The sequence below is a fragment of the Prunus mume genome, linkage group LG8 (assembly GCF_029339155.1).
Source record: "Prunus mume cultivar Tortuosa linkage group LG8, ASM2933915v1, whole genome shotgun sequence".
In the NCBI taxonomy this organism is placed as follows: domain Eukaryota; kingdom Viridiplantae; phylum Streptophyta; class Magnoliopsida; order Rosales; family Rosaceae; genus Prunus; species Prunus mume.
In genome coordinates, this window is record NC_142705.1 from 8,518,660 (window position 1) to 8,538,209 (window position 19,550).

Genomic DNA, 19,550 nt, shown 5'->3' on the forward strand with positions numbered 1-19,550 from the left:
TTTAAAAGAAGCAAAAATGGACAAAAATGCCCTTATTTATTTTTGGATTTCCTAAGGAATTCAATACATTTGTATGTCTTTGATTTGAAAGTTAAGTGGTTTTTTTGTCTTTTTTGAAAAAGCTTTGGCTTTTTCCAAAAGTGAAATTTTTTTTATGTCTAAAACCTAAAAAACCTTAGAATGTACTTGAATTGTGAGGTGGTGGACGCGGCGGCAACAATGGAGGAGATGGGGGTTAAAGGCTTTGTTGTGTGTGCATGTGGAGTTAGGGGAGGGGAGGGGGGAAAGGGATGGAGGGACAAAAGATTTGGGGTTTTGGGAGTTGCTAGGATCGGGTATGGAGGGGTTTAGAATAGCTGGAGTTGTTTTTATTTTATTTTTAAGACCTAGCCCAAAAGCGACATCGTTTTGGCCAGTCAAAAAAAAGCAATTTGGGCTAAAACGACGTCGTTTTGCCCAGCATTTTAACAAAAAATGAAGCAGCGCTACTTCTTCTTCTTCCTTGCGCAACAGCCATTTCGTTCAGGCCAAACAACAAGCAAGTTGAGGGCATCCATGGGGTCGCACAGTCAGCTAAAAGGGACCTTCAAGCTTATTTCCATGGAGGTCATAGGGTCGTTTGACCCCATTGACCCCATTGTAGGTCCGTCCCTGATTATGACTTGTGGCAGAAGAGATTATACTTTTGAACTTTGGGCATGAACAAGAACAATTTGGGAATTTAAGAGGCAGAGAGTGGTAGATAAAAAAGCCCACATCCCCCAAATGAGGCCCAAGATTTCACAACCATTGCAGGCCGAATTGAATATCCAACGAGCCCGCAGTCTAATAAGGCAAAAAAGTAACCTCTCTCCGAAGGCCCATACCCTTAAACCCCGAAAGCAAATGCAAAACCCTCACTAGAAGAAACCAGGCACCAAAACAACAACCGAAAAGGAAAAATATGGCCAATCGGTGGCGCTCAGCCGGCGGCAACCTCCGCGCGGTTCTGCAACACCCTAGCTCGCGGCAACAAGCTCCATTTCAATCCTTTTCGGCTCTGTATCACACGATCCAAGCCATCCCGAGGGAGTGCACAGGGAACAGAGTCTCCGTCAAAGACCGAGCCCAGGGTCGAATTCCAGCTGTCGTGTTCTCGCAGGAGCTAAACCCTAGCACCACCACCGTTCGATCGGTCTCCAAAAAGCACTTGTTGACCACCGAGAGGAAGCAGATTCAGGCCATTCTCAAGTCAGTTGAGCTCCCGTTTTTCTGCTCCACTAGGTTCCCGCTCCAGATCCGAGCTGGGTCCGGGTCATCGGATCTTCTTGAATCCGGAAACGTCCTACCCATCAAGGCAATTACTCATTTCTTCATCCATGCCTTTCTTGTTTTAAAAAAATATATATAAAAGCTTGAAATTTATAACTTGTTTTGGATTTTTGGGATTGTGATTGTGTGCAGATTCATAGGGACGAAGAGAGTGGGAAGATACTGAATTTGGTGTTTGTTTGGGCGGATGAGGGCTCGCAGCTGAAAGTGGATGTCCCTGTTGTTTTCAAAGGTGAAGATGTATGCCCTGGTCTCAAAAAAGGTAATTTCTTTGCTTTTTAAAACACTAAGTTTTCTGTGTGCGCACCCAATTTTTACATTAACAAAGACGTTTCAATTTTGTCATATCATGTACACGCTGATCAATCCTTCCAAGCTTTTGTTGTGAATTCTATCCTAAAACCTAAAACCTAAAACCATACATAATGAAGTTGGATACTTATTTGGCCATGGCTTTGATACATTGCTTCAGCTCATGCTGTTCCTTTTATAATCTGTGTATCTTAACTGTTACTTGTTGAAAACCAACAAAATGAAGCTACTGCAGCTACCGTTGTTGCCGTTCTTGTTTAAAGTACACGTGTAAAGGCTTATCATTACTGGAGTTCCTGTTTTACACATTGTGTCGTCGCTGCCTTTATTGCGTGTATGATTTCCATATGCACCGGTTATTCTGAGTACAACATTCACATTGTGAGAGTATGTCTGCCATGTTCATAATTTTTCAAGCATCTGACAGAAGTTCATTCAAGATTGATTATTGTTGGGCATAATTGACTATGTAGTCTGTACACTGATTATGACTTGTTCTGCCAAAACAGGTGGCCATCTGAACAAAATTAGAACTACTCTAAAGTACCTTTGCCCAGCTGAACACATTCCTCCCAAAATTGAGGTGGATATCAGCAAGTTAGATATAGGTGATAGGGTGTTCATCCCTGATGTTGAGGTTCATCCATCCATGAAGCTTCTAAGTAAGAACGAAACCATGCCCATATGTAAGATAGTCGCAACAAAGTTGGAGAACCCAGAATCTGCAGGAGTATAGGCACTGATGCACAATTTTACGACTTTCCTGCATTTGGTAGCTTGAATCACGAGGAGAAGAAAGAAGTTCAATAAGTCTTGATTTTTCCTAAGGCTACTGATTGAGCTGGTGGTATGTGCCGTGTGATTCCCAAGTTGAAAAAAAATTGTCATTGTTGTTTAGATCATAATCAGACAAGCTGAATTTTCTTGTAGCACTCTGAATAGAATCAGTGTTTGTTATATCATGTGCTGTTATCATCTCAGAATTTTCATGCATGTAGCTTAGCTTCAGTGAAGTGGTTAACAGAAGTTTTACAGCATACACTAGCTGTATTCCTTCCTGTTCATTTTTTCCAGCTTGATAGCTGGTGTGAATAGTTTGTGTTCGTAGCTTTTATGTGGCTTTTTTATGTTAGTTTTTTGTTGGGCCTCCGGCCTACATGTGACCCAAGAAATAAACAAAATCCGGGATGAGCATTTTGAAGTAGGAAAGTTAGGCTTGTAGGGTTTTTGTTTTGTCTGTTTATTTGGGCCTCTCCTTATGTGAGGATCCTCAGCCCTGAATTGAGCAACTGCCGGTTGCCCGAGTAAACTTACCTGCAATTGAGTTTTGCCCCTTTATGTCTATCGTTGTCCATTTTTCTCGCCACATGACATTTGAGGAGTGAGACAGACTAAATCGTATACACTCGGCCACATGACACGTGAGGAGAGAGACAAACGCAAATGATATACACCCCGGTTACATGTGTTCTTCCAGAGTAATATAAGAGAGCCGTATAGAGATTTCACATGTGTAGAACTTGTATACGTGTTGTTCACATAGGATGATGGGGTGACACAGATCATGACATGGAATTGAACAATTATATAACAATTCTATGGATGTAATGCTAGTGAATTTTACCAACCCACCATACCATTCTAAGTCAACACGTTCCCTCCTTTTCCTGTCACTCTACTTCTTGATCTTTATGAAAACTACCATATCTTGACCATATTAACATTAATAAAGTTTCAATTGAATGTAGGTGGATGTTGAAAATCGACGTCCACTGTTGGATGGATTGCGATGGTTAATTTAACTAAAACCCATAGTTATCCACATCATCCGCGAAAACAGATATAGATAATGGCGCGGATTCTATATTTATATATTTTAGCTCGAAAATTATCCAGTTTATTGATTTCGTGTTATTAATTAATGAATTAATTTAAAATTGTAATATAAACAGAAATAACGGCCACAACAAAAGCGAGAACGTTGAAACATGGTTAGAGAGAAAAGAGAGGCATAAGAATATTGACCTCTCAATTCTCTCAAATATGGAGACAGCTTTATACGTTTGTTGTAGTAGTAATTGCAAACCGCGTTATTGTGAGAAACGAAAAAGGAAAACGAATTAACGAACACCACCGTCTCAGGCAGAGGCGCTAGTTCTTCTCTCATGGCCTGGTCTCTCGAGCAAGATCCCTCATGGATCTTCTCCTGGACCTCCTAGGCCGCCTCCTTCCCGCCAATTTCCTCGTCTCACCTCCTGCGTCATAATTCATCAAAATCCAATTCGTTAGGGTTCGTGATTTTGATCATGAGTGATTTCGACCATGGGTTGGTTGTCTAACATTTCCTTCTCTTCTTCCTCCTCGTCGTCCCCTTCTTCGTTTTCGTCGGTGTTCAGATCATCGTCTGCCGAGTCGCCAAAACAGAAGGCGAGCGATGACGGAGGATGGATGTTCCGATCGAGGAGGAAGCTCACGCGACAGAGGAAGCAGCTTTTGATCAGCGGCGGCGGCGGCGGCGGAGGAGACCAAGACGGTGGAGGTGGAGCCATGAACAAATGTCCGAATTCTCCGTTGCCTGAAATTGCATCGTCGCTGGCTACTCCGCAGCCGCTTCCTTTGCCGGAATTGACGAAAGAGAGGTGCCGGAAAGAGAGGGGCTCGGGTTGCAATTCCGGTGATTTTGGAGACAGTCGATTGCCGTCTCCCAAGGCCGGTGACGGTGCCGCCTTGAACACTCCGATTCAGAGGTACAATTTTTGTGATTCTCTTCTTTGATTTTCATATTTTGTGCTGTGGTTTGATTCATTTTATTTTGTTGTCTTTCGAAATGGTCGCATAAGGTCTTATTTCAATTCCTATTGCTAGTTCTTAGAGAAAAACAATCAAACATTTGATGGATTAATGACATGCATGAATTATTTAGGAGGAGAAAAAAAGAATGAGGATTTGTGATTTTGAATGCACTAACATATCCATGTCTGTCAGATATTCCTTGTTGCAGATTTGGCCTTTGAATTTCCTTTTATTTATACATACATATGCTAATACTTAAAGTATGACTTCTGTGTTGACATATAATTTTTGCATTTTCAGTGTGATTGCTTCCCGAGACACAAGAAAGAATCATGACCATGCATTCGAGACAAGATCAAGGTCTAGGTGGAAGAATCGAGATATGAATGGTTTAGAGATCGATCAAAAAGACTTCAGGCTTGATGTTCCTATTTGGAGCGCTCCTGCTAGTCCTTTCTCAAGTCCTACATTCAGCCCACACAGACCCAGTGCTGGTGATCTGCTCCCTCACATTAATCCTATGGGAAATCAAGTCTGGTCTGCCCCTGAGATGCCCACTTCCGATATGAATCCCGGGCTCCCTCCCCCTGCCTTCTCAGATTACTCTATAGTTAGCAATGATAATTCCCCTATACACAGTCCTTCAAATAGAAGTCCCTGCCGAAACCCCAGAAGCCCACCAGGCTCAACATCACCATTGCATACCAAATTATCAATTGAAGCCTCCACAGCCCGGCGCGAGGGTAATGGTTATGTTGAATTCCATCCATTGCCTTTGCCTCCTGGAGCAAACCTTAGCCTACCTTCGCCACAAGCTCTACTCACACCCAAACCAGAGTCCCAGCCAGTCAAAGGACAATGGAAAAAGGGAAAGCTTATTGGGCGTGGCACGTTTGGAAGTGTTTATGTTGCTACCAATAGGTGTATACAGTTCCTTACACTGTTAATGATAGTTTCTCTTTGTCTTTCTAAATGCTGATCGCGGTTTTTACGTTGTAACAGAGAAACTGGAGCCTTGTGTGCAATGAAGGAAGTTGAATTATTTCCTGATGACCCAAAATCTGCAGAATGTATAAAGCAGCTACAGCAGGTTATTATTGATATGTATAGATAAGCTTTTTACTTCCTCCCACCCCTCTTGTAGATTTAGCTATCCTGGATTTTTCTGTTTGACATCACTTTTTCCTAAATTACCTGTTGAACCTCAGGAGTACCACTGTATCAGGAGGCAGTATGGCTACTTTCAGCCTATTGGATATCTCAACTTCTATTTTCGTTTATATAATTAATTAGACACATGAAAACTAAAGTTAACTTTTGTGGGCTGAGATGGTGGCAGAATAATTTTTCCATGGATTCTATTTTGATGGACTCTGAATCTCTGGTTTGGTGGTTCTGCGAATGTATTGAGTTCATGAGTGATATATTATGTCAGGTTATCAATGTGCTTCCTACTCATTTATTCTTATTTCAGGAAATCAAAGTTCTCAGCCAGCTGGAGCATCCTAATATTGTGCAGTACTATGGAAGTGAAATAGTGAGTAATGTTGCACTTGCATGTTTAGGCATCCAGGCGCAGTTTTATCCATTGGAGTATTCCTTAAAAAAGCACAATATGCGTTCTTTTGTATGCAGGTTGATGATCGATTTTATATATATCTGGAGTACGTCCATCCTGGTTCTATTAACAAATATGTCCATGAACATTGTGGAGCCATAACAGAAGCTGTTGTTCGCAGTTTCACTCGCCATATACTCTCTGGGTTGGCTTACTTGCACAGCACAAAGACAATACACAGGTACAATCACATGCTTAATTTGATATCAAAAATGGAATGTGAGACTAGATCCAATGTAGCAAATAAAAATTAGTATTTCATGTACCTAAGCCAAAAAATTTGTCATTGTCAGATGTGAACGAATTTTTTTCAGTGAAAAGGCCTATAAAATTGTACTTGGGGTCAACTAGGTTTCATAGATTTTTTTTCTCTGTTGATAGGGACATCAAAGGGGCTAATTTGCTTGTCGATTCATGTGGGGTTGTCAAGCTAGCTGACTTTGGAATGGCAAAACATGTAAGTTCTGGTTCTTTCTTCATTCCTTTCTTTAGATTATCATTCTTCTCACTCCTTTGTTCCTTGAATTTGTGGAAATTCTGTTTTATTTATAAAACATCTAGTCATCTGGTTGTTGTCAAGCTAGCTGATTTTGGAATCTAGTCATCTAGCGGTTCTACACATTGATACATGCGAGTCACCATTCTTCATGTGGCTATGTATAATTACTGTCATCATAAGCAATGTTATAGTTTCTACTGTTGTTGCCACCATATCACTTTCTGTGATTCATTGTTTACTATCTGATTTTGGGTTTACATAGTTGAATTTATTTGTTGCATAGCTTTCGGGACACGTGGAGAATCTTTCTCTGAAGGGAAGTCCATACTGGATGGCTCCAGAGGTATCTTTTGCTAATCAGTCTGTGGTGGCTTAGAGGGGCTATGCCTTCTGATACTGATACAATTTTCTTCCTGCAGCTCATGCAAGCTGTGATGCATAAAGATAACAACTCTGATCTAGCTCTTGCTGTTGATATATGGAGTTTGGGTTGCACTATTATTGAGATGTTCACCGGAAAACCTCCTTGGAGTGAGTATGAAGGGGTAAGTACATAATGTAGTTTTTGTATTCAACCATGAAACCTGTTTCATCTTGTGCTTTGAAGGTGTCTACTCCATTTGGTCTAATTTGAGGTCAATATGTTGAAACTTGTGAGATACAAAATGGGATCCAGTGCATGCTTTTACCTGGTCATGTACAGTTTGATAAAATCATACACTTCCTTTAGCTTCTTCATTTAAGTGGATCTTTGCTCATCTCTCTCTCCACTTGGCATTGTGAATGTATATTCTAGTTCAAGTTCATTTATAATTTTCTGCACTGCATTAAAACCCCTCCCTCTGTTTTCTAAACATTTGTCTATTAATGCAGGCTGCAGCCATGTTTAAAGTTATGAAAGATCTTCCACCAATTCCCGAAACATTGTCATCTGAGGGTAAGGATTTCCTGAGATGCTGCTTTCGAAGAAATCCTGCAGAGAGGCCAACTGCTGCCATGTTATTAGAACATCGATTCTTAAAAAATTCTCAGCCGCAGGATGTCCAGTCTGTCACCCCGTCTGTCACCCAGGCATCTAATGCGATGAATTACATGGTAAATATAAATGCCAGGCCGCTTGTTTTTATTGAAGTCAAGTTATTAGTATTACAATTTGTGTTATGGCTACAGGGTAAACCCCGTCCAGTCGAACTTGAAAGAAAATACGATCAGTCACTGATGATTCCAGGCATACTTGGACCCCAGACCAGTGCGTTCCCAATTCGGTGATTGCCAAGTCTTGGATGCTGACAGATCCAGCTTCTTGCAAAATTCTTTTTCTCCAGTAAACTGGCCAACAATGTCCCTATGAAACTTCAAATTTAACAGTGGCCTCATGTTAACCTTGAGGGCCTTCCCGGATCTTCTTCTCCAGCTCAGTTTGCAATTCAAATACCCCATCCCCCCTGCCGAAAGCTATATTGTTTTCAGATGACATGCGGAGAGGGAATGATAGCTGCCTTTCTGTTCATATTTCTGCAGAGAAAGCGGCTTCTGAATTGTAGGCGTAGCGGATGATGCTCTGGTAGGTGATTCGCGGGCATAGGGTGTTACTACCCTTGTAGGTTCTTTCCCTCATCCTTTTTGATGGCGTGGAAGTTTATCTTGCACTGGGACCTTTTTTTGGTCGAAAGCACTGGGACCTTAGAAGCAGTTTTTGTATGCCACTAACTTATTTTAGAGCTTCAGCAGAAGAAAGTCTTTCGACAAGGCCTTCTGAAGGTAATGCTCTCAGCTCTATATACAATTGATGGACCCAAAAGAAAGAAAAAGTGAATGTTGTTTTTACTCTAAAATAAATGATTTTGCAAATTTTATTTCACACTGATATTTGTCAAGTTGATGCAGTTCAAATCAAACTCAACTATATTTTTTTATACAAGCGATAGTCTAAATTAGAGAGGAGTGGTTTCTCACATACACAATTGATGCCATGTGGGTTTCTCTAATCAAACTCAACTGCTAGATCTGATTCTGTGCAGCACTTAATGGTTTTCTCTAATTAGGCCATCAGCACATTTATCTGATGTTAAATAAAAATTTCGACAAAACCAAAAAAATAAAAAAGGGTTACATTTATACCAGAACAGGAATTGTATTGGAACCCCCGTGCATATAAGACAAAAATGTGTTAGAAAACATTCGTTTCCAAATTCCCAAAAATATAAATAAAAAATTTTAGACAACTTTTCTAGTAGAAGTTTGTCTTTTAACAGTTCTAATTTTCAAGCCTGTTTGGCAGGATTTTTTAAGGGTTGAAAATGTTTTCCAGATGATCAAAAGTGATTTTAGTGACATAGAAGCACTTTTTATTAAGCTCATTTTCGGAAACATTTGATGTTTAATAACAAATTTATTATGCATCTAATAAAAATGCTTTCAACTAAAGCATTTCTAAGAATAATGATTCTGAAGGAGAGGGAATTGAGCTTATGACTTCGAATACATAAATAAATACTATTAACTACTTGAATTACGATAATAAAAATAATAATTCATAGAATCACTCTTAAGTGGAAAGTCTCCAAAAGGAATTTTCAACGGTAAATATATCAATTAGCAGCCCTTAATTTCACAGATAAAAAGTCCCTATCAATTCAATTTGACATTTTCCAGTAGTGGTCCACTCCAAGTCTCCAACAACCATTATTTTTCTCCTTCTTTTTACCATTTTCTATCTAGTGGTGCCCTTTGAAATTTGGATGACTCTCTCTCTCCCCTATTCATTTGGTCAAAATCAAAATAAAGAAAGAAATATTTATTGCCAAAATCCCTGAAAAAGACGAATCCTTTTTGGCACCATCATATATTATCATATTTATTTTTTAAGGCAGCCATGACAAAGTGCTCTGACGGGGTTGAAACTTGAACCCATTTGAACATTTATATCCTCTTCTCCTCCGTAGCTCTCCAGAGAGTGCTCAGAGAGACATAGATGGAACCTCCGCCGGCACAAGCCATAGACACTTCCAGCAACAATCTTCAGGCAGGAGAAGATGAGCAGGACAAAGTCATCAATGAATGGTAATAATTCAATTAATTAATTTCTTCTGTAAATTTGTAATTGGATATACTATTTTATGTTTTTTTTTTTTTGGTGGGTGCAGTTGTTCCTGCTTTTATGACTGCACAGAGACCTGCTTGGATTACTTATTCTGTAATCTCTGTTAGATGAGATGGGATTAGATTAAGCATATAAGTTCATGTTGGTACTAGTTTTATCCTTTTTTTTTTTTTTTTTTTTGGTGTGGTTTTCTTTGACTAGCTTGCCTGTTGATTACATTGGATTTAACATGAATATGATTTTTTACAATATATCATATGATCAGCAGCAGTCCAAATCTAATTGGGGGCTACTTGTAACTTGCAAGAATCCCATTCCTTACAATATATCACTAAAAAGCAAAGCAGGAATGTACTGTATTTAGTTTTATTTATTTATTTATTTATTTTTATAAATATAATATAATATAATATATTTTATTTTTTAAAGACTCTTTAATTTTCTAGTTTGAAAAGAAGAGACTAAGAGAGTAGTGTGATGTTGGCTACTCTTTTATTACTAAGAAAATGGTCTACAATTTAGGGATTTGGTTGCTATGTGTCTTGCTGAAAATTTGTCCAACTCGAGAGAAAGATTTACATAAAGCGGGATAATACTATTTTGTTATTTTTTAATAACATTATGATATCTGAGATAATATTTGCACTTGGCATGTCATTATTGGCACTAAGTTTTTCTGTACTAAGAGAGTAATTTTTCGATGTCACTGTAACACACGTTACTTGGTGCAATATGGGATCCCTAGATTAATTCTCGAAGCATCCAAGTTTTTGACCTGAAAAATGAATCGGCCAAATCCTAAAAAATAAAATAGTCAGTGAACAAGATCAAGCAAGATTAGCTCAATCTCAGCATATCATGTGTGTCCAAATATAGCACGCCTTCAAATTTTCTCCCAAATTTGAAGAGAAAATAAAAGTAAACCTAATCCAAACAAATCCATTGTAATTGATCACGAACGATTTCATTGTAATCCCTTGATCTCTGTTCACAAAAATTTCTTGTTATTTTTATAACGTACAATTGAGTATTAGCTAGTTACTTTGAATTTCGTCTTGCACTGGTCTTGCGTGATTTGTGCTTTCCTTCTACAACAAATCCAACCATTCAAGCTTTCTTCACCTTCACTGATTTTTGCTAAGGCTTTAGATGTTCTCAAAGCAAAGCCAACATATTCTACATTGGGCTTCAATTTTTTCAAGAAAAAAAAACAGAACAAAGGAAGCAAATATACATTGGTACTCATACATAGCTACTTGCTGAACCATGTGGAGATTGGCAACTCCCCCGTCCACAAAATACGATCAAACTACAGGGGATTTGAAAATTTTCTAAAGAATTCTTGCGTAAAAAAAATCATGTAGAATATAGTTCAAGATTCGAAGAACTTCATCCAAAGTTTATTCATTCATTTTGTTGAGAGTATATCCCACATTATAAAATTAAAGTATTACCAAAAAGAAAAAAAAAATTATTGCGTCTTAAAAGAAGAGATCCTAAATTCAAATTTCTGTAATTGTACCCTCAATTCAAGTATTTCAACACACAAACACATGCATTGAATTGTCTCAACTTATAAATCTCCTCTGCATTTCCCACTTGCATATTAGTGATACTTGCTCCTCAAGGTGACAAAGTCTAACCCCATTCGGTGGCTTGACTTCATGATCTCAAATAATGCTTTGATAGATCCATTTTACTAGCTCCCATTATACTGTGCATGCTTATGCTTCTTTCCACTAGTTGATAGAAAACATCTATCTATGCATGGCACTTTCGCAAATAAATTTGATTTCCTTCAACTTAAAATGCGCTCCAACTCCTACCCTATCCTAAGACTTTAGTCAACTTGAGAGTAAGCTAGCTAGTGTCCCTTTTCCAGGAACTAAAATACATCATCCTAATCACTTGTTAAAAATAATTAATTAATTAAATCCATGGAGAGTGGCTGCTCCATACTTTTTAATAATCCAATAATAACCCAAATGCAGTTGGACCAAACTCAATTGAATAAGACAACTTCAGTTAGTGCCTCTGCCACTCTCCCAGAGAACATAATTAGCTGCATCTGCACAACTTCATGCACTTTCCTTTGAGTCTTTGACTGTCTCCCTCTCTGTATAAATATGGCGCTGCTTCTACTTTGCTACTCTGCAAGAAATGGAGCATAAATTCTGTGTTGTTACCTTGTTTTGCCTCTTGTTCCTCAGCCCTCTTGTGTCCTGTCAGCTTGATTATAGATTCTATGATGCCACTTGTCCCAACCTGACCAGGATTGTTCAATCTGGCGTTTGGTCAGCTATTGCAAATGATTCTAGAATTGCAGCCTCACTTTTGAGGCTTCACTTCCATGATTGCTTTGTTAATGTAATTAACTTGTCTTCACTCATTTCTTATATATTTGCTAAATCTAAATACTTGTGTTTGTCTAACTATAATCATTAACAAAATATATAATTTTATAAAAGTTAAAGCTATTATAATTCGAGGACCTTGTATTTAATTTCTGACTGTTTGTTGAAGATGTTCAGTTGGTCAAGGCAATGTGCATACCGCTTGCAGCCGAATATGAATCTTCCCCCACAAAATTTAGATTAGTTTAGAATACCGCTTTGTTAAAAAGAACGAGACTGTTTGCTAATTTGATCAGCTCTGGTTTATTGACGACTTGGTTTGATTTTGTGGGGAGGCAGGGATGTGATGCATCTTTGTTGCTTGATGATACCGGCAGTCTTGTTGGGGAGAAAAATGCACCGGGCAACAAAAATTCAGTCAGAGGTTTTGAGGTGATTGACAAAATCAAGTCAACTGTGGAGGAAGCTTGCCCATCCACTGTTTCTTGTACTGACATAGTCACTCTTGTGTCAAGAGCAGCTGTTTATTTTGTAAGAAGTTAGCTCCTTAATTTACTATGCAGAGATTTATGAAATGAATCATTTAAATTAATCTCTGAAATAACCCCAAATAATTTAAATTTCTACATCATTTATCTTGTTTTTTTGGTCAGAGTGGAGGGCCATATTGGCCTGTACCCTTGGGTCGTCGAGATAGCACAACAGCAAGTGAAAATGCAGTTAAGGAGCAGTTGCCATCACCCTTCGAGCCCTTGGAGAACATCACTGCAAAATTTACAGCAAAAGGCCTTGACATAAAGGATTTGGTTGTGCTCTCAGGTTTGCTTCCTATCTCATATCAACTTCTCACGTTTGAAAACTTGTCACACCTTTATTTGTAACAGATTAGAAATTTAACGGGTTCACGATGACACATTTAAAACGAGAATTCTTATCCAATGGTAGCACTTTATCATATTTTCCTAAAAGGGTTTTCAGATTTGTTATGAATCCATCACACTAAACAAAATAAAATTTTGGCTGATTATTACTAAAAGCTCTGATAATTACAAAGGTTAATGAGCCAGCCATATATATATATATGTGGACTTTATGTCTTTATGCAGGTGCACATACCATCGGCTTTGCTCAATGCTTCACGTTCAAGACAAGACTCTTCAACTTTCGTGAGTCTGGCAAGCCTGATCCAACACTAGACGCATCACTTTTACAAAATCTGCAAAGTTTGTGCCCAAATCAAGCAGACTCTGACACTCAATTGGCTCCTCTGGATCCTGTCACTTCAACCAAGTTTGACAATATATACTTCAAGAACCTTGTGAACAATTCTGGACTTCTACTGTCAGATCAAGTGCTTATGGGGAACAATAGAACTGCTTCAATGGTTTTTGGCTACAGCAAATTCCCTTTTCTGTTTTACAGGGACTTTGGGGCATCAATGGTGAATATGGCCAATATTGGTGTGCTCACAGGAAGCAATGGAGAAATCAGGAAAAACTGTAGGGCGGTGAATAAAAAAACTACTGCCTAGTTGTTAGTGTGTGTGTGTTTTGTGTTAAATACTTAAAATATATGCATTAATCTTGAAATCACACATTTTAGGGCTAGTTTTGGGATCGGTCACAACCCATCCTGTACTGAATGATAGTTATTATTGGTGAGTACATGAATGATGTATATATGTTGTCAAATTAAAATGATATGAATCTCGCTAACAATGACCATGTCAATTAATATCAAAGTAACTTGCAAAACCCCCCAAAAATAATAAAACCAGCCTAATTGACGATCCAAATTAAAATTTGGTTTGGCTTTTGACCAAAATTAAAGTCAAACAATTCTAAACCGAATCAAATCGTTTCTAGTTTGCAATTTTCTTATTTTTTATTATTATAAATCTCACTGGCGTGGACACTCCGATGAAAAAACCAACAACCTGAAGACGCTGAAGTGACGCTAATCGACTTGGTTTGGTTCGTTTGTAGCTATCCTTTTTGGCTATGAATGTGACTTAGGAGGAGGTCAGGTGAATATTTGCCCATTACGTGACTAGTCATGGGGATATGAAAACTCATAATTATATACAATCGGGTACACTCAAATTTTCTCCTTGTCCACTCCACCCAGTCCCTTCCCTTCCGTCAAATCTCGCTACTTTCCAAGAATACCCTTGTAAAGTTGTACTCTGACCTCTCTTCTCTTTCTTCTGCAAACCAAAATTTACCCCGCCCCTGTGGGAGTCAGTGTCCCTCCATATCTTAACACCCCGTACACCTCGGCAACACTCTACCAAAACCCCCAACATATAGAGACCAACCTAAGCGCACGCCACGCACATGCGCACTTTAGCACTAGCCGCTCATGACTCAACGAGATAGAGACATCATAGCGACTGTAGAGTAGAGCCCAGCCAGACAGTTGGGTAGACTCTGACTGGACTGTCAAGGAGGCCTGCTCATTGTTCTTACTGAGGTGCTGAGTCAGCGAGTCGCGGCGAGCCGGACCAGTTCAAAATTTATAAAGCGGGATTAGGGTTTTCTTTTTCTCTTTTCCAATTTTTTATTTTTCTTCTGAGTCGTACACTACTCATACACAAATGGTGAGGCCAAGGTGCTACTTGGACATAACCATAGGAGGAGAGCTTGAAGGAAGAATAGTAGTGGAGCTCTACAATGACATTGTGCCCAGAACAGCTGAGAATTTCAGAGCTCTTTGTACTGGTGAGATGGGTATTGGCCCCAACACCAATGTTCCTCTTCACTACAAGGTCCTCTCTCGCTCTCTCTCTCTCTCTCTCTCTCTCTCTCTCTGTGGTTAAAGTTTCAATCTTTTTTGTTTATGGGTCGTGGGTTTTTCATTTGATTTCTTTGTGCATGTACTAGAATTTGTGATTTTACATTACATTGGGTTACAGGGTGGTTGTTTCCACCGCATTATCAAAGGTTTTATGATACAAGGTGGGGACATTTCGGCTGGAAATGGCAAAGGAGGAGAGTCCATTTACGGTTTGAAGTTTGAAGATGAAAACTTTGATGTAAAGCATGAGAGAAAAGGAATGTTGTCCATGGCCAATTTAGGCCCTGACACCAATGGCTCTCAGTTTTTTATCACAACCACTCGGACTTGTCATCTTGATGGTAAGCATGTTGTGTTTGGGAGGGTGATCAAAGGCATGGGTGTGGTTCGTTCCATTGAGCATGTGACCACTAAAGACGATCACTTTCCTACCCAACAAGTTGTTATTGCGGATTGTGGGCAACTTCCTGAGGGTGCAGATGATGGGCTGTGTAACATCTTCAAAGATGGTGATGTCTATCCTGATTGGCCTGCTGACCTTGATGCAAAACCAGATGCAATTTCTTGGTGGGTCATGGCCGTGGACTCTATTAAGGCCCTTGGAAATGAGCAGTTCAAGGTAATGAGGTATCTCATTTCATTTCACAACTATGGTAAAACATGTCTTTTCCTAAGTAAATACTTACAAACTAAATATGCTCTACTTTTCATTTACTACTATTGTATGACCTTTGTTCTTGTTCTTGCTATTTGTTTACTTTTACATACAGAAACAAGACTTTAAGATGGCCCTCAGAAAGTATCGCAAGGCTTTGCGCTACTTGGATGTATGCTGGGAGCTGGAAGATATCGATGAAGGTGAACCATTTGCTTTGCGCGATAGGGTGTCACTACTTGCTTTCATCATTTGATGACTTTATGTTTTGTGATTTTACAGAGACAAGCTCCTCTTTGCGGAAGACAAAGTCTCAGATATTTACTAATAGCTCAGTAAGAATTTTCATTTATCTAATGATAAAATCACTGGATGTTAGATGAAATCTCTAGGAAACCTTCTTGAAATGAAAACAATAGTGATATCTTTTGATAAGTAAACCAAGATCTTTAGTTAAGGGCTGTAATGCCAATTTGCTGAACTATCTTTATTGCAGAAATTGCTCACTTATGAATGATAATTATTGACATGGAACTTGTGTAACAGTAAGTTAATCATATATTCAGTAGCCTGCTGGACCAAAAACTAATGCTTCTGAGTTTCCCTCCCCTCCTTGACCTTGTTGTTTATGGATATCTTCACATTGAACAATCATATATTTTTCTGGTTGTGATTATTGAGCATCCATATTTCTTATTCCTGCATCATTTTCAAGAAAATCAATTTAAATTTACCGATACATTCTATTTCTATCTTCAGTACTGCTACTGCTACTAGTCTTGCAACTTCCAGCTATGCCATTATGCATCTGTCAATGTTGGAATCATTGATTCTCTCCTTTTTTTAGTGTCATTTAGCTTCTCTACAGTTGGTAAGAAGTCTTTGGGATGTGCATGGTGTCCAGTCATTCTGAGTGAGTCTCTCATTTACTCTTCTAACTAGGAAGTCTATAGTTGTTGGGTCCCATGAAGGACCCAAGCTGGACATTGTGTGTTTCCGTCAACTATAACTTTCAATTTTGAAGAATTTGTTATGATTTAGGTGTCTTTTGTCCAGTTGTAGGACTGCATATTGATTACATGCAAAGCTGGCTGTGTAGCCCCCCAATTCTTTTTTTATTAGAATGGAGATTCTGCCATGACGCAGTGTCATGTGAACTCCATACAAAATTTAGTGCTCAATTATCCAATTTACCCATATAGGGCTTGATTTCTGGTGATCCTAATGAAATGAAAGCCATAACTTAATGTGAGTACTTTATGGCTCGTGATTGATGAAACACGAAAAGCACTTGTGCTGGTTACATGTTCCCTAATGACGCTCGAATACATCAAGTGATGGAAATAATGGCAATCTTTAAAGTTCACCCTTGTGTTAATGTGAAGAGTCTGTGTGATGATGAGTGATACTTAGACGATATCTTAACTATGAATATGATAGATAGGCTTGGTTTTCTTCAGTGTTAATACTTTTCTGAAATGCTAACTTGATTGTGCTCAGAAGTATTGTGTATTCTTTCTTGTACTTTGTTTTTACTGGTATCAACTAAAAAGAAAGGCATTTCCTTTTATCTGATTGATTAAGAAGTTGGTTTTCTGTTCAGGCTTGTAGACTGAAATTAGGAGACCTAGATGGAGCATTGTTGGACTCAGACTTTGCATTGCGTGACTGGGAAGCCAATGTAAAGGCTTTGTTTCGCCAAGGCCAGGTATTAATCTTTAATTGGCAAGGATGCATAATGGTTGCTGGCTGCTGTTTCTCATCTTACTTCTATGCATCTTGCTGGCTGCAGGCCTATATGGCACTTAATGACATCGACTCTGGAGTTGAAAGCTTCAAGAAGGCCCTGGAATTGGAACCAAATGATGGTCAGTAGTGTTAGATAATTTACATAACTTAATATAGAAAAAGAGGATCATTTGTAAAATAGCTTTTTATTTCTTGGAATTGTAAAAGTTGGTCTTTGTGAGAAATTGTAGACAGTGTCCAAGGGGATTTCTGAGATGAGAGAGCAGTTACAGGATTATTATGCCCATCCTTCAAATCCTTTATGTGTTTTTTGAGAATTTTTGTTAAGTATAAGTGACATTTTTTTCCCAACAGCAAACCAGATTTAGTGGGATGTGATGTGGGAACCTCACATGGACATGACCTTGACAGTGTTTGGATTTTGAATATTAACTCTTATAAGTTATAACTAGGTTCTGTGAATAATTAAACCTCTATGTTTTGAGAGTTGATGACCAACTAGAGACTTCAGACTATCAAATGATAGATTCCTGACCTTTGATCATGTTTTCTATTTTTCAGGAGGAATTAAGAAAGAGCTTCTGGTTGCTAAAAGGAAGGTTAGTGAACTTATGCGTATAAGATTTTCTCGCCAAACAGTGGATGCTTGTTTTATATCCTTTCAGAGATTTGAGAGTTAAACATTTTCACAGGTTGCTGATAGGTCTGAGCAAGAAAAGAAATCATATTCTAGAATGTTTCATTGATGAAGGCAGTCATGGTAAGTTTTAAAAAATATCAATATTGCTTTGCTATTATCCATTTTTTGGACTGACTTTTTGTTCGTGCTATGTAGAGGCTGCACATGGTATGGATGATTTTGGATCCCTTTGGCACTTTCTAAGTTCCATAGTCAACTGGTTAAAGTGATTCTGTCTGCAGTCTTAATTGGCCTTAGGAAATATCAGGTATCAATCTTTTAACCCTTTGTCATACTGTAAATGGTCAGACTCTTGTATGCAACCCTTAATGTTTGTCAAATTCAAGATAGGATACCTTTTTCCTTCTGGAAGATTATTCACTTTCTTTGTGATTATATCTATCTGATCATTGTTGATGTTTATAGTCGAGACACTCGGATCAGAACCAATTTTGAAATAGGTTGATAACTTTGCTTGGCTTTTAATCAAGTTTGTTCCTGTTTCAGGCTTTGTAGGAAGAGCAACACAACTAGCAGATACTTGAGGGAAACTCAGAATACTCTAGCTTCAATCAAATTTTGTTCCGAGTGCATTCACCTTTTGTTAGACTAGCATGTACCACTTTATTGCTGTTCAACACTGGATAGCTACTTTCTGAATTTGTATGAAATTATCCAAACAGCCTTTTTATCTTTCTTACAAAAAAATGTCTTATTTGTTGCAATACAGATGGTTTTCTTTTTGCTGACAACTTCTTACTGTTATTGCTTCTCGATCTCTTTTTCTGTGGTTTCCGCTGATTTGGCTTGGCTATTGCTTTGTTCTGAGCTTGGGGGAGCATATTCTGTCTGGTGTCCACTTGGTCTCCCGTCCTGATTCTGGGATCTCCATTGTGTCCATCTCCACTTATAATTTCTTCTTTAATTTCCCTTCCTCCTGATCTTTTCTGAGAGTAGAGTCTGTTCAATTTTGCCAAAGGTTTGTTTCGGCTTGTCTCAGTTGCAAGCTTCTGTTCTAATGCAACCGAAACACGCCACTCTGAAAGAGAATTTTCATCTTCTGCCCTTTTTGTCAAGGCATGGTAGTCTTCCAGAGTGAGGTGGATGGTGGTTTTCTCCATTTCTGAACAGTTTATGTATTGAAGTGCTTCTGCTGCCGATGCACCAAGAGCTTCTTTTTCTATTTGTGCAGCTCGAAGTCCAAGTTGCAGTGTCTGCAGAGTCTGTCTCCTCAGATGCAAGGCTTGTTTCAATCGAGGTTTTGCTTGTCGTTCTTCATCTGTATCCCTCTTAAACTTTTCAATCTCTTGGCGCATTTGATCGGAAGCCTGATTTATTTCATTGATCATCTTTGTGGCCTTGTATTCTTCTTCCCTTTTGGATCTGATGCTTATGCTGGTCGTCTCGAGCTGTGATTCAAGGTCTGAGATGATATTGGGTGTAGTACATCGGTTTTCAGCACTGGCAAGGCCAGACTTCAACATTTCGAGCTCGTCAATGAGAGGCCTGGAGTTTATCCATGCCTGCATGGTGCTCTCTTTAGCTTTTTTGAGTTCTTCCTGAGTCTTACGCAGTTCCGCCATCTTAGACCCCAATACTTTGTGACGGCTTTCATCCCACTCTTGGGATTTGTACGAGTAGCTTTGCGCTTGTTGCTCATTGTGCGACTCCATTTGCTCTT

General features: G+C 38.8%; 4 protein-coding genes and 1 long non-coding RNA gene across 5 annotated transcripts; all 5 read left to right on the plus strand.

Moving 5' to 3' along the window:
* The first annotated feature begins 884 nt into the window (after nucleotides 1–884).
* On the plus strand, nucleotides 885–2,580 carry LOC103339950 (Ribosomal protein L25/Gln-tRNA synthetase, anti-codon-binding domain-containing protein). The gene is made up of 3 exons (XM_008243313.2): nucleotides 885–1,336; nucleotides 1,444–1,573; nucleotides 2,133–2,580. Exons 1-3 carry the CDS (start codon nucleotides 944–946, stop codon nucleotides 2,357–2,359), a joined length of 750 nt encoding a protein of 249 aa, XP_008241535.2. The 5' UTR covers nucleotides 885–943; the 3' UTR covers nucleotides 2,360–2,580.
* A 1,015-nt stretch (nucleotides 2,581–3,595) lies between these two features.
* On the plus strand, nucleotides 3,596–8,394 carry MAPKKK5 (mitogen-activated protein kinase kinase kinase 5). The gene is made up of 10 exons (XM_008243312.2): nucleotides 3,596–4,370; nucleotides 4,717–5,337; nucleotides 5,419–5,506; nucleotides 5,891–5,953; nucleotides 6,052–6,215; nucleotides 6,416–6,491; nucleotides 6,817–6,876; nucleotides 6,953–7,078; nucleotides 7,407–7,628; nucleotides 7,704–8,394. Exons 1-10 carry the CDS (start codon nucleotides 3,946–3,948, stop codon nucleotides 7,800–7,802), a joined length of 1,944 nt encoding a protein of 647 aa, XP_008241534.2. The 5' UTR covers nucleotides 3,596–3,945; the 3' UTR covers nucleotides 7,803–8,394.
* Nucleotides 8,395–9,454: 1,060 nt separating this feature from the next.
* Nucleotides 9,455–9,885, plus strand: LOC148914658 (uncharacterized). The gene is made up of 2 exons (XR_016122972.1): nucleotides 9,455–9,596; nucleotides 9,680–9,885. It is a non-coding gene; the product is annotated as an uncharacterized LOC148914658 (long non-coding RNA).
* Nucleotides 9,886–11,753: 1,868 nt separating this feature from the next.
* LOC103339948 (peroxidase 10-like) lies at nucleotides 11,754–13,597 on the plus strand. Its single transcript, XM_008243311.3, has 4 exons — nucleotides 11,754–12,003; nucleotides 12,330–12,521; nucleotides 12,644–12,809; nucleotides 13,097–13,597. The coding sequence occupies exons 1-4, from the start codon at nucleotides 11,797–11,799 to the stop codon at nucleotides 13,519–13,521; spliced, it is 990 nt and encodes a 329-aa protein (XP_008241533.1). The 5' UTR covers nucleotides 11,754–11,796; the 3' UTR covers nucleotides 13,522–13,597.
* A 505-nt stretch (nucleotides 13,598–14,102) lies between these two features.
* On the plus strand, nucleotides 14,103–18,621 carry LOC103339947 (peptidyl-prolyl cis-trans isomerase CYP40-like). Its single transcript, XM_008243309.2, has 10 exons — nucleotides 14,103–14,757; nucleotides 14,905–15,405; nucleotides 15,557–15,644; nucleotides 15,724–15,776; nucleotides 17,045–17,149; nucleotides 17,234–17,309; nucleotides 17,752–17,789; nucleotides 17,883–17,950; nucleotides 18,026–18,137; nucleotides 18,377–18,621. The coding sequence occupies exons 1-8, from the start codon at nucleotides 14,587–14,589 to the stop codon at nucleotides 17,934–17,936; spliced, it is 1,086 nt and encodes a 361-aa protein (XP_008241531.2). The 5' UTR covers nucleotides 14,103–14,586; the 3' UTR covers nucleotides 17,937–17,950; nucleotides 18,026–18,137; nucleotides 18,377–18,621.
* Nucleotides 18,622–19,550: the final 929 nt, after the last annotated feature.

Coding starts and splice junctions, on each gene's coding strand:
- LOC103339948 (XM_008243311.3), top strand. CDS start 11,797: ATGGAGCATAAATTCTGTGTTGTTACCTTGTTTTGCCTCTTGTTCCTC. Junction 12,522..12,643: donor CAAGAGCAGCTGTTTATTTT/GTAAGAAGTTAG, acceptor TTTTTTGGTCAG/AGTGGAGGGCCATATTGGCC. Junction 12,810..13,096: donor GGATTTGGTTGTGCTCTCAG/GTTTGCTTCCTA, acceptor GTCTTTATGCAG/GTGCACATACCATCGGCTTT.
- MAPKKK5 (XM_008243312.2), top strand. CDS start 3,946: ATGGGTTGGTTGTCTAACATTTCCTTCTCTTCTTCCTCCTCGTCGTCC. Junction 6,492..6,816: donor ACTTTGGAATGGCAAAACAT/GTAAGTTCTGGT, acceptor TTTGTTGCATAG/CTTTCGGGACACGTGGAGAA. Junction 7,079..7,406: donor CTTGGAGTGAGTATGAAGGG/GTAAGTACATAA, acceptor CTATTAATGCAG/GCTGCAGCCATGTTTAAAGT.
- LOC103339947 (XM_008243309.2), top strand. CDS start 14,587: ATGGTGAGGCCAAGGTGCTACTTGGACATAACCATAGGAGGAGAGCTT. Junction 14,758..14,904: donor ATGTTCCTCTTCACTACAAG/GTCCTCTCTCGC, acceptor ATTGGGTTACAG/GGTGGTTGTTTCCACCGCAT. Junction 15,777..17,044: donor AGATATTTACTAATAGCTCA/GTAAGAATTTTC, acceptor TTTTCTGTTCAG/GCTTGTAGACTGAAATTAGG.
- LOC103339950 (XM_008243313.2), top strand. CDS start 944: ATGGCCAATCGGTGGCGCTCAGCCGGCGGCAACCTCCGCGCGGTTCTG. Junction 1,337..1,443: donor GAAACGTCCTACCCATCAAG/GCAATTACTCAT, acceptor GATTGTGTGCAG/ATTCATAGGGACGAAGAGAG. Junction 1,574..2,132: donor ATGCCCTGGTCTCAAAAAAG/GTAATTTCTTTG, acceptor CTGCCAAAACAG/GTGGCCATCTGAACAAAATT.